A 13854-nucleotide genomic window follows, 5' to 3' on the forward strand; every position below is an offset into this window, starting at 1 on the left:
GGGGAGGCCTATCCTAGGAGGATGTGTGTACAGTTTGTGACTAGTGTTCTCTTGGAAGGGGAATAGCAAGGTTTCTACCAACTAGGAATTCCTAGAATTGTCTGGGCTGGCCTCCCCCATGACGCAGTGATAGCGTCGTTGCCTTGTAATCAAGGGGTCCCGGGTTTGATACCCAGTGGAGGCACAAGTGGTTCGGATCCCACTTTAAACTGTTGGTCCAGTCCCGATTAGCCATACTGTGCATAAAGTGGACTTCAAACACCAACTCAACAACAACAACAATTGTCTGGGCTGTGAATATGCCTCATGCATGAACAAAATAACAATATTAAATTAAAAATGCACTTTTGGGGGTTATTTTTTTTAGTTGTTGTTCTCTAGATGTGTTGAATATTTGTGTTATTACTTTGAGACTTAGTCAAGGAAGGGGGAGATCATTTTATTCATAATTGCTTACTTCTAGATTTCAAGGAGGAAGGTGATTGCATTTTTAAACTTAATAACTGCTGATTGACGTTAACTTACATTTATTGACTTTGTCAATAGTTTTATCAATACGCATAATCGAATTTCTAACTTCATTTGCGAGACTTACTTTTAATGGTTCTATTAATTAATGATTTTGGACAAAGTTAGTAATTCAGTTACGTGTATTTATTGCATATATTTCTGAGGAACTCCCGTATTAGAGCTATTTTTAGTATCCTTCCAGCTCCTGTATTGACATTCTAAGCTCACTGGACAAAAAATTAGTCACCCTAACGTGGAACCACGGGGGAGTCATTAAACAGATACAGAAGGCGCAGCGGTCTAGTTACGTGGACAACTGCACACGCACTGCCTCTACGGAATCATAAGGCAGTAACGTTGAGTGAGACATTAGTGCTACAAGCGGTATTTGTGCGTCAAGATGGGGAAATGCAAGGATGTGACAGAGTGGCAAAAAGGGGCAATCGTGTTTGGCCGTGCCCATGGCCATACGGTGAGCGAAGTTGCCCGATTTGTTGATGTTTCGCAGCGGACTGTTCAAGGTGTCTACAAGCAGTGGTGTAACATGTGTGGCCATGAATCACGATGCCAGAATTGTGGTCGGAAAAAGATCCTAACTGAGAGGGACCGGAGAAGAGTTTCAAGGCTTCCAAACCCGACAAGAATTGCTGCAGTCCGTTAATGAAGGTCCATCTCAACCTGTTTGCAAGAGAACATTGAGACGGGAACTGCATGCAATGCAAATTTGGAGTCGGGTACCCTGCAAGAGGCCATTGCTCTCACAGGCACATAAAGTTGCACGTCTTCAATGGGCCAGAAATCACCGAATGTGGACAGTAGCTGACTGGCGGCGTGTGATTTGGTCCGACGAATCACGTTTTTGCCTTTATTCAAATGACGCACGGCGTCGAGTGCACAGAAGGCCACATGAAGCATTTCATCCTCGATATGTGGAAGGTCAGGTTCAAGCCGGAGGTGGGTCTGTGATGTTTTGGGTGTGTTTTTCGTACCGTGGATTGAGCCCCCTCATTGAGGTGTCCACTAACATGAACCAGCATGTTTATTTGAACATTCTCGGTGATCAGGTGTTGCCCTTTAGCCAACATCTTCATGATGAGTATGCTCTTGACCGCCCCATTTTTCAAGATGACAACAGCAAAGTGCACAGGGCTGGAAGTGTTTGTGACTGGTTTGATGAACACTCACTCACACTATCACATCTCGACTGGCCTGCAAAATCACCTGACTTCAACCGCATTGAAAATCTGTGGGACCTTTTGGAACAGTGGGTTAAACGGCGAAATCAGCATCCTCGAAATTTGGTGGATTTGCATGATCTAATCCTCAGAGAGTGGCTTAAACTGGATGTGACGTATCTGCAGAACCTTGTGGACTCCCTTCTTAACCGAATCCAGGCAGTTATCAAGGCCAGAGGCGGAGTTACACTGTATTAATGTGATTTCTCATGGGGTGACTAATTTTTTGTCCGGTGAGCTTATTTCTCCCATATATTTTATTCACAGTCTAGATATAAATAATATGGGACACTAAAAATTTCATATTCCTCATTTTCATATTGATGTTACAAAAAAAATTCAGTATTGGTCCATGTAATGGGTTGTAACTAGTGATGGACGATATCGGACATTTGATATCACGATATATCGTCAAGAAAATATCATCACAGATGATACATTTTTTTTACCGTATTGTGATATTGGCGAAATTTTGTCTTCACTATATATATCACCAAATATCATGATAATAAATCGCTGACACAATATTTTGCTAAAATATTGTGATGATATATAACCAACATGATATATATTGCCAATTATTGTGACAATATATCGCTGATACGATATATATCACTAAAATATCATGATGATATATCGCAGACACAATATATATCACCAAATATCGTGACGATGTATTGTCTAGTTGATATCGCCCTGGACGATATTTTTTCAATATTGCGATATATCGTCTGGATGATACGTCGCCCAACACTAGTTGTAACATATATTATTTTTGTATAAAATTATAAAAAAAGCCATTGAGTTGAGATGCATTTTCTCAGAAGTTGGTACATACGTAACAATACTAATAAACTCTTGACTCGTACATTTACAGTTAAAGTTACATAACAATTTCTGAAATTATGTTTCAGAGAAGGATCTTGTGCCAGCATTCGTGACGTTCATCGTGTGTTTGTTTGTGGGAGTGGAGTACGGAATTCTCGCTGGAGTTGCGGTCAACATGGGATTCCTTCTGTATCCATCAGCAAGACCCAAAATTCATGTGGAAAGGGCACTAGTAAGTTCATGGATCAGTGTAAAATGCAGATACAAATTGTGCGCACATTACTAGAAACATGCCTTTGGTCAATACATGGTTCAAAGCATACCTTCGCTGCTGTAATTGACTTTCCACTTCAAATTCTGCTACTCTTTCATTTGAGTAACTATGATTTGCCTGCATAGTGCTGGGATCAACACTGAAATTTTGTGGCTTCTATTGGAGAACGAACTGAGGACCACTCACACCAAGACATGATCTTATAACATTCAGAATGTGTTGTTAGTGCTTTGCAATGTAATATTTGGTCAACAACCCATATACATACAGTGGAACTTCTCTGTAAAGGACATCAATTACAAATGTAAAAATGTCCGTTATTGAGAAGTTTCCTCTATTCGGAAATTACAATACTATAAAACTCAATTTTCATACTTGTTTGCGATAGGAGAATATAATTTTTTGAGGGCAGAGGGGGGTGGAAATAAGGTTTTATCAATGTTTTTATTCATTTTGCACCCCTCAATGTATGCTGGGAGAAAGCCTGTATCTAAAATTCTTATTTAAAAGTTTGAAAGGGGTGTAAAGAGCCCCTTAGGAAAAGATAAAACTCCAAGGTTATAAAGGGGCCTGCACAGGACAAAAACAACACATTAAAAAGATAAGAATACAATAAAAACTTCCTCATAGACATTGAAAGAGACCAGCTCTTCTTAACCCATCCGCTTACCTAGTCGTCGAATCGACGGGTTCCCAATTTTCATCACGTAGTTTCTTTTTCATTCAATAAATGGCAGAGGTTGTATGATCTTTCAAATCTATGACATGTATGTTTGTGCTGCTAAGTTTTTCATACCATTTCAAGCGTGTTTTGTTCAGTAATTTCTCATGTAAACAAACCTTCATTTGTTACATGTTGCATAAGAATGTTGTAGAAGATTCTGCGATTGAAAAGTTGCTTTTCGATAGCGATGAAGAGGATAATGTGGATTTTGGAAGTGCAGATGAAAACAGGGGGTTCATTTTGTGTTATTGAAATTGAAGAATGTAGTGAAAGTGAAGAAGAGGTGGCTGTGGCAGGAAAAATATAAAAGGTTGAGGAATGGAAATGGAATGCAAAGATGTGTGTGATCAAAATTATTAGGTGAGTTTATAATTATCTTTCAAGTAAACTGCATATGTGCATACTTATTACTATACTTCCACTTCAATATATAAAATTTTCACGTAAATTGCTTGGATAGTATTCACAATATGTGACATCTTGGCTTGCTGTGCAACCTTCACGGGAGATAGCCAAATTTAAATGGTATTTCATTGCAAAAAAATTGGCATTTAAATGGTATGCGGATGGGTTAAAAAGCTAAAAAAAAGTAGCTAAAACACTTTCCTCATTTCCCAACAGGAATTATAAACAGTTTGGAAGATTAAAAGTCTGCACAAAATTACATCACAGACCCAACAGAACACCTTTAAGATGGTTTCGATGAAAGCTACCACTCCTCTTGGTAACTTTGAAGCTGAACTTACCTTTTTCTCGGGGAAATTGGAAACCTAAATCTTAATTGAAACGTTTTTAAACTTGATGTTGAGTGAAGTTAAAATGATAAAGTTCACTTTTCAGCCATGCATTGGTTTAGTGATTTTCACCTGTTCATTGCAAGTAAAGAGTACTGGGTTGGATTCCTGATGGAGCCACAAAACAGTGCTTTGGATTCTACCACTTTAATTAAACTGTAGGTCCAGTTGTAATTAACTAAAGTAGACTTAAAATTAACTGTGGCAAACTTTTTTTTTTTTTTTAAAAAAAAGTAACTTTAGTACTATCGTACTTTTCTTTTAAAAGTTAATGAGAATATTGTAAGTAAATAATAAAGGTTAAATGATGGGCCAAAGAATAGCCACAATGAAACATCATGACTCAATCAACATTCCCGTGCAGCAGAACATTTCTCTTACGATTTGTTCCATGTTTGTGAAGTTCAAAAGTCATTATGTAAATTTTCATTCAGTCTACAAGTATTGTTCAAAATTTTGGTTCGTTTTCCTTAATTGTGAGTTATTTACAATTTATGTACTCTTGCAGACTATATCGGGGCATGAATTCTTGATGGTGACCCCGGGCAACAGCCTCTACTTTCCAGCAGTGGATTTCATCCGAACCACTGTCGGCAAGGCAGGGGTGAAGGAAGGCTGCAGCCACATGCCTGTCGTGGTTGACTGCAGATACATCCTGGGAGCGGATTTCACTGCTGCGAAGGTATACATCTTACTTTTCCATTTATTAGTATTTTCATTTTTTGCTTCCAGCTTGAAATAGTTTTGCCATATGTACTATTACTCTGGAGAAAAATAGCATCCTTTCATTCCAAAACTCAAATTAAAATTTGGCAGTGCTGATGACATAGGATCTAAGGGACAACGTTGATTAGCATCTCCATTATTTTGTATTATTGAGTGCTTTTCTTTTTCATGGTATTATGATTTCTCGCACTTATTTTTACTTCATAAATAAAATAAAGAATTACACTTAAACATTAATAGGCCATGCTAAGGACACATTGCATGGATATGATTTTTTTTTCAGTAGGTCTTGAAACTTTCCTGGTGATGAATGATGAAGAGATTCTCTCGGGCTATTGACCAGGTGAGTTGTGGAAAAGATTCCAAGCTCTCGAGAGCTAATGATGCGAGTGACGTTAGCTCTCGAAAGCTTAGAATGTTTTCCACAAGTCACCTGGTCGATAGCCCAAGAGAATATTTTCATTATATTATTATTATTATTATTATTATTAGCTTCTTATTTTTGTACAATTTTTCATTGCAATTGTTGGAAGATTAACCCTTAGACGACCGTCCCTATATGGGACAGCAGGTATTTACGCCAATGACCATTCGTCCCCTACAGTGGAAAAGATGCTTTTGCATGTAGTATCTGACTTTTGGGACATACTGTGACTGTTTTTGTTTGGATATACATGTTCTGCATGAGTCTTGAGGTATGTGATAAACAATCAGTAAAGTTTAATTTCATTTGGATTATATTGGGGGTGAAGGGGGCAGCCCTCCGAAAATCTCATTGAATTTTTTTTTTTTTTAAATTTTATTATCGTTATTTTTTAAGTTCTGGGATTTGTAATGGCACTTTTACCAAGAAACGAACGCACTAAAATAATAATTTTGCACATTTACGTCGCGGCGTTGCCACGTGGGGGCCTACAGATTTCAGATTTCATAAAAAAAAAAGTTTTTCTTCTTCATTTTCTTCCTTCTTTTTCTACCCGATAACGGAAAAATTTGTTTTGATGTCATAGGCTTATAGCCACATCTGTACTGAACAAAACGAGGTGTCATTTGTAACTCCAGCATTCTTAGTTCCAGAGATATAAAATTTTATATAAAAGCATGCGGAAATTTGAAATTCCCGCTGAAAATGCCTCAGTCATTTGTATGTTTACCGGGAAAACACGCTCGGTCGTCTAAGGGTTAAGGGTTATATACCTATAATATGGGAACATTTTTGTAATTACTCCACAATCTTAGTAACTATTGTTACAGAGTTGGGACGTTAAATTTTCTTGTAATTGTAGAATGATTGATTTCTCTTGGCAGTCAACAACAAAAATATTCAAAATTGGTTTTCTGTGAATTACTCACAGTTGACAAATATTAAAAAATATTTATATTATGAAAACACAATAATAATATCAAATAAAAGGTCACTACTTACAATATTGTGAGTCTCCTTTGAAACTGCTACGTTTCAGAGATACAACCGCCTCCTTCTTCCGGCAATTTTAGGCATGTGTCAGTACCATGCCACGTCAAGTTTATCTTTCAAGGAAAAGGTTTTGCAGGTTGGAATGAAGGTAGAATTTTGATAAAACTTGTTCCCATATTAAAAATTATATCCTTCCCCTTGTCATTGTTCACTAAAATGTACAAAAACAGGTTAAAACGATTAAAACTATAAAATCAAAAACCCCTGCCAAACGTGCTGTCATCAGCTGATGCACCCATGCATTGTTTTAACCTGTTTTTGTACATTTCAGTGAACAATGACAAGGGGAAGGATATAATTTTTAATATGGGAACAAGTTTTATCAAAATTCTACCTTCATTCCAACCTGCAAAACCTTTTCCTTGAAAGATAAACTTGACGTGGCATGGTACTGACACATGCCTAAAATTGCCTGAAGAAGGAGGCGGTTGTATCTCTGAAACGTAGCAGTTTCAAAGGAGACTCACAACATTGTAAGTAGTGACCTTTTATTTGATATTATTATTGTGTTTTCATAATATAAATATTTTTTAATATTTTTCAACAAAAATAATTACATAAAGTAAGCAGTTAACAAAGTAAAAAAAAACATTACAATAATTGTAATGTTACATGTAAATGTTTTATTTTCCTGTAGTTTACGGTTATTACGAGCATAAGAAAACAGTTTTTCATTGTGACGTTTCACGAGAACACACGTTCCTTTCATCAGACATTTATTTTCATTTTGACTAATGATAGTTATAACAATGGTTAGCAATTTTTTCAACAAAAAGAATCCGTTTCTTATGCTTGTAATAACCGTAAACTACAGGAAAATAATTCTACAATGCAAGCAATGTGTACATACAAGAAAAACTATTAAATGTTTTATGTTGTGAAACATTATGAAACCAGAAATCATATGATACGTAGTATACTTCTATGTATTTTAGACAATGCAAAGAGAATGTTATGATTATGAATGTAACTACAGTAGCATATCGGTAATTGGAGGTGGACGATACCGAATCTACCATGAATTACAAAAAAACATGGAATAAACTAGAGAAAATCAAAGAGGCTAAAGAAAAACAACATAAAAAAACTACAGTATGTGAAAAATGGGATATACATTAGTATGGTGAATTACAGTGTTTAGTACAAAAGTAACAGTGATGCTAGCAAAAATAGTCAAACAATATTGAACTTGCACTATAAAGAAATGATCAAGTCTCTTCTGCTTCAGAGCATTGCAGAATTTCCATCCTCAAATCCACTTATGAGAAGAAAGCTTGGATTTTGGAACTTCGGATTATCAAGACTGTATAATTGTGTGGTGAAAAACACAAAGCTTCATAATCATTTTTGAACTTACAACAATGTAATTATCTTGAGATTAAATTTTGAAACTTGATTTACCAAAAAGACATCTTTCTACAGATTAATTTTTGTGTGGATTGAATAACCTGTTTTAATTTTTATTAAAAATTGGAAGTGCTGAGAACTTTATGTGAGGTTATTCAGTTGTCTACAAAAATGCACGTGCATATATATACACAGTGTGGCAATTTGAAATTGGGATTGGTGCTTTAAAGAATAAACAAGTCTTCATAGAAAGTTACTAACTTTGGATCATTCAAAGTACAACCCTCCTGTATCCACACAGTGTTCTCACCGTGCTTGCTGCACCCAGATGCTTGTCCTCATCAATTGACTCCAGTCCTTCATTCAAACGCCTGTGCTATTGAAATACATGCGCACGAAATAAACAAGTGTCCCTATAGACTTGCTGCAACATGTGAAACATTTCCGTAGCAGTTTTACCAAAGTTCACAAAAAAACTTGATATTTGCTCTTTGTTCCATGTTGAAATCACGACGCACTTTCACGACACATGCTCACATTCAACAACACCACAAGCGGCAATGTTGCTCAAGGTCAATGAGCTCTGCATTGATTGTTCGTGAGATATCCCTTACTTGTTCGCACCACAGAATGATTGTACAGTGGTGTCATCTACCGAGAAAAATCAGTCCCAATTTCAAATTGCCGCACTGTGTACCATAGAAAGCAAAGTGGTAATTGGGATCATACTAGCATATTTATGTGATAGTATTTGCGATAATAAATCTTGAGCATAGGTGTCTGCTCAAGTTAACTCAGAATAATGAAAGATTGAACTAAATGTTTCCCAGTAACTTGACGAAAATGGTGGCTCAATCAGGGATCAAATCTTGATCTTTGTTTTCCTTCTCAAAGAGCATCTAGAAATGGTTTAATTAATATGAAGGAGAGAAGGAGTGTGATGAAGTGGCAACGGCAGGGGTATTTGAAGTAGAACATGGTGGATGTACAGGCAAATACATAGGAGAGACAGGGAGGAGCATCAACAAGAGAATTAAAGGGCACAGGAGAGACATTGAAGAGGAAGATCCAGGAACATCATTGAGTGAGCATATGTTGACAAATGGCCACAAGATTAAGAATGTACAAATGAAGAAGAGGGAAAATGAAATGTACAGAAAAGTGTCAGAGACAAAGCACATATATGTAAATAGGGGAGAGAAAATGAACAAAAACGAAGCGGAAATAGAAATGAAATGGGTGGAACTGATAAAAAAGCATGTGGAAAGTAAGTTGGTTAAGTTTCCTGAGCCACCTTCAATTTTTTGCACAAAAATGGAAGATTTCAGTTTGCCAGATGAGTCAGTGCCCCCAGAAGGAGGGGGGGAAGAAAGAGTAGGTTACAGGATGGAGGGGAGGGGCAGAAATAGCCAGCTATGACACCTGCAAGATGGAAAAACCACCTAGGAGGAAATAAGGACACAGTTATTCATTCCTTAGAAGCGTAGAGTGACAAGCCATGTGAGGTTGTGATGTTGCATGTAAATCTAGGTGTAGCTTGAGAAAGTTCTGGGAAATTTTATTTATAAAATAAAATAAAAACCACTAAAAATAAGTGTTAGATTGTGTTGCATCCATAAAAAGTTTTAATGCGTACCTTTAAGAACATACATATTCTCAAAAGTTCAGCAAGTTTTAACACTTTTTAATATGAATGGGATGGATTACAGATATTTTTACCAATTCAATATATCTATAAATAGCCTATCATTTAGTGCAATGTTCTTCCATTTTGTTATTTTTCTGGTGTAATCTGCATGTCCTATTTTTTTTCTTTTCAGTAAATGTCTAAACATGGAGCTTCTTTTGCATTGCAATCATTGTGTAACATACGAGGGGAAGTCAAAAGTTATCTACACTTTTGCCACAACTTTTCTCAGGTTGGCCACACTGCCTTCAGCGCTTGGGTGCTATAAGGTGGTACTTTTGTGGTCATGTGGCCGAGGTTTGATCTTTATCGCTCCATTTTTCTATCTTTTGTTACAGATTAAACATGGCTGCTCCACTGGCAGTGTACAGTGATCGATTTCTCTAGACTGAAGGTGTGTCAGGGACTGAAATTCATCGCAGGCTTTCAGTACATCTAATGATGTCAGAATACTCTCTTTGCATGATGGGTGACCAACCATCGGTTCATCAGAATCTTCTCTCAAGCTTGTTGAATCTTCCCATCAGTGGTGGAGGTTGATGGGCATCCTACGCTTCGTGTTTCACGCTTCTCCAGCCATTTTTAAACCTCTCGATCAACTTATGCACAATTGTACATGGTAAAGCGCTGTCCCTGTAGTGTACTGAAAGGCTGTGATGAATTTCAACCCCTGACACATCTTCAGACCAGAGAAATCGGATCCTGATCATTGCTTTTCCTTGATGCACACTGCCAGTGGAGCGGCCATATTTACTCTGCAACAAAAGAAAGAAAATGGAGCGATTGAGATCAAACCTCGGCTACATGACCACAAAGGTACTACCTTTTAGCACACGGGCACTGAAGGCAGTGTTGCCAGGGTGAGGAAAATTAGGGCAAAAGTGCATATAATTTTTGACTTACCTTCGTACATTTATGAAGCAGGTCAATGAACCATTCAGGTTCTTGAAGGACCATTTTATAGTTTTATATTGTATCAGTTTAATATCAGTTATCAGTATTGGTAAATTTTATATTGGTTCTTTATTGGTATCAGCCAAAATCTGATATCAGTCCATCCCTACCTTTTAGTAACTATTCAACCAGGTCAGCCAAATTATTTCCCTCTGTTACATAAAGATGGCACAAGTGTGTTCATGTTCAAAGGTGTCTCAGAGCTATGAACTGGGACTGACATTATAAAGTTATATAAAGACCTAAAGTTGCAGAAATTTTGGGAAGTTTAGATGCTCACTTGACAGTTTGGTGATTGGCAGCGTGTGCCAATGCTCTAAGATCCAGTTTCCACATAACTTTTCACTACGTTACAGTAGCATAAGCTGTTTCTTGGAGTTAGTGCAGATGTTTCCCTCAATTTATGCTCTTTTTAATATTTGCAGGGCATTGCTGCCTTAATAGAGGACTTCCATGCCAGAAAGCAGCCCATCTATTTCTACAGCCCGAGGCCTGATGTGGTTGCGGTCTTCAAGGGAGCCAGCTTAGAAGAGTTCGTCCACTTCTGCAGTGACGACGAATTGGATAATCTACTCAGTGGTTTGTGTTTGCTGAATAATAATCCTTTTCGCAACAGCCCTGAACGGCCTTGGCTTACCTACCGACTGCCGGTCTCCCTCCCACGCTTTCCTTCGTCACCTCTAAGCGTGGTGATCTGTAACCATTATTGGAATAGTTGGGGGGGTCAGCCCGACGTATCCCCAGCCGTTATAGCAGGTTTCCGGGACCGGATAACGCTTACTCATTCGAAGCTCCCCAATTTCCTCACGATGGTGGGTTGCCACCGGCCCTATACGTAGGCCGAATAAATTCTGACCAGAGCCGGATTCGAACCTACGCCATCCTGCAGCGAACGATCTTCAGACGAGTGAACGCCTTAACCCGCTCGGCTACTTGAGGAGGACTGTGTTTGCTGAAACATGTTCTATTTACAGTAGGGCTGTGTCGATATAACTTTGAAATAATACTAATAACGATTCTACATATACTATTGGATTGATTTAACTTAATTGATCAATCGGTATCTGTGGAATCTGTACGACAGGCAATATATAGTACAAGCAATGCAAGCTCTGCTTGTGCTATTAAAATATTATTTAATGTACTTAATGTTGGGTGCCTTATTTAGTTTCTATTGCCTTCGATTTCGCAAAATTTTAAGGCCGCAAACTCTCTCAGCAGCCCGTTGGCAAGCACCAGACTCTCTGCTTGCAGCCACTGTGTGGGAAACTATACGGCACATGCTTTTAGAAGGAACATGAGTTCGGCCAATACCCAGCCAGTGCTACTGCGCCATTGCCAACTAACTGCCAGCGCAAGGGAAGGGCAGAAAATTCGCAATATGTCCATTATTTTGATAATGCATGCACAGTATATATGAGTACAGTGAAATAATATAGTGAATATTTTTACACAGGATTATAATATCATATCAGTGAACCATATACGAGAAACCCATACCTGAAAGAAGCTTGAAGGTATTTATGTATTCATCACTGCTCTCGTCGTCTTCCTCGGTCTCCGTGTCACTGATTTCACTCATTTCCGAGTCACTCTCCTGGGGGTTGGGGGTTAATGATTAGATTTTGCACCCTTGGTGCCTGTACTACTGGTGTTAGGTTAAAATAAAAAGAACACACGAAATGCACACTATTGCACGAAAGGGCTGTATTTAATCTTTTCACAAACTGTTCTATGTGGTGCACGAGTGAACGATAAGCAAATAATTTTACACCGGCCTTGCTACGAAAACGCTGAACTCAAACTGACCCAGACTTTCAATGTTCGAGAACGCCCAGAACAATGAAGGGTCATTGTTTATATCGAGGCGAAATTAACACCCACAGTTTTCTCTTCAGACACAACAACTAAGCTGCGTCAACACGGTGGCAACGAAAAAACAGGCGGAAGGAAATGAAAGGTGAGGTTTCCCTTGTTTCTTCGAGGAACGATAACTCTGGCTGTAGGCGACGGAAATTCATGGGACTTGGACAGTCAGGTTCAAAATGTCTTTCCCCATCTTATGATGAACCTTAAAGTGGGGAGTTTTATGAAAACTTCTTGCGAGCAAGAAAAATACAGAACACTGCTTTTAACTTCCGCGCCACAGTCTCCTAACTGTACAACGTTACAACGTTGCACTCCTGCCATTGGCTGATCACCACGCACACCCTCCCCAATGTCACTTCTAAAAGCGTGCGTCGTATAATGCTCCTGAGGCGAAGGGTTGATGCTGCTGAAGGTACAGTCCCCAAACCACTAATAAAAGCTCTGCTTGTAGGAGCTTTTTGGCTTCTCGAAAACAGCCGAGCCAAGCAGGCAGCAGACACTACTAGCAGAAAGCATATAAGTGTTAGCACGATCTCAAAGATGAACATTTGCTTTATTATAAACACAGAATTATTGAAATAAATTATTACAACTGTTCCAAATTCCATGTAGACAAACTTCAAACCATTACTTTAAGTTTCACGATTTGTAAAACGTGTCAACAATGTCGATGTTCAGGGGTTAAGAAAAACATGGTGTCCCGGGACTGAAGAGCTCTGGAATCTGCAGAACAGCTGGCTGTTGTTCACCTTATGCCTCAGTCATCTCAAATTACACCAGTGTTGACAACTACCAAATAATTTACACAATATTTATCCTGAGTTTCCGTACAAACAAATTCAATAAACTGATTTTTTTTCGATAGAACTTATGTAAAGAAATGAATGGAACACTCTTCTGAGACCTGCAAATAGCAAAAATGCTATCATACTCGAAATACTATTTTTATTAGTATGATACATTATTAAAAGAAAGAACCGGTGCATGCTCTTCTTGTTGTAATGGCCTATTATTCCAAAGCTTAATTAATTTTAAGGTTCAAGTCAGTTCTTTTACTCTCCCGTGAACAATAATTTTTACAACGAGGTTGGTATCACTTTTCTGTTAGTTTTGGAGATTTCTGAAACATTTTGCATTTGTGTGGGAAGAACGAGTGGTTGAAGTGAGCATTCTTTGGTGTGTTGTGAATTTACCAAAACAAACTTGGATATTTCAAATTGTGTACTGGAAGCTGTAAGTAATAGCAAGTATTTTGTTATATCACTAACTTGACCAAACAATTTGAACTAAGAAGCATGGCCGTTGAGAGAGGAGTTGGGGGGGGGGGGGGATATATGACAGTGTGTTCGAGAAAAAATATACCAATAAAGAATTTAAATAACTCAACAATCGTTAACGATAGAAATGTCAAATAACGTTTATTTGGAAG

The 13854-nt window shown here is 38.0% G+C and overlaps 1 protein-coding gene across 2 annotated transcripts in view; it reads left to right on the plus strand.

The window, feature by feature from the left end:
• Window positions 1-13854, plus strand: part of LOC145978235 (sodium-independent sulfate anion transporter-like) — a 105792-nt gene that overhangs the window by 75142 nt on the left and 16796 nt on the right. For both annotated transcript variants that reach the window (XM_083110713.1, XM_083110712.1), the window contains exons 9-11: window positions 2660-2805; window positions 4874-5047; window positions 10982-11135. In XM_083110713.1, the coding sequence (XP_082966839.1) occupies window positions 2660-2805; window positions 4874-5047; window positions 10982-11135 (474 nt within the window). The remainder of the gene's footprint in view (window positions 1-2659; window positions 2806-4873; window positions 5048-10981; window positions 11136-13854) is intronic.

This window comes from Lepisma saccharinum, chromosome 24 (genome assembly GCF_977018435.1).
Source record: "Lepisma saccharinum chromosome 24, izLepSacc3.1, whole genome shotgun sequence".
In the NCBI taxonomy this organism is placed as follows: Eukaryota; Metazoa; Arthropoda; class Insecta; order Zygentoma; family Lepismatidae; genus Lepisma; species Lepisma saccharinum.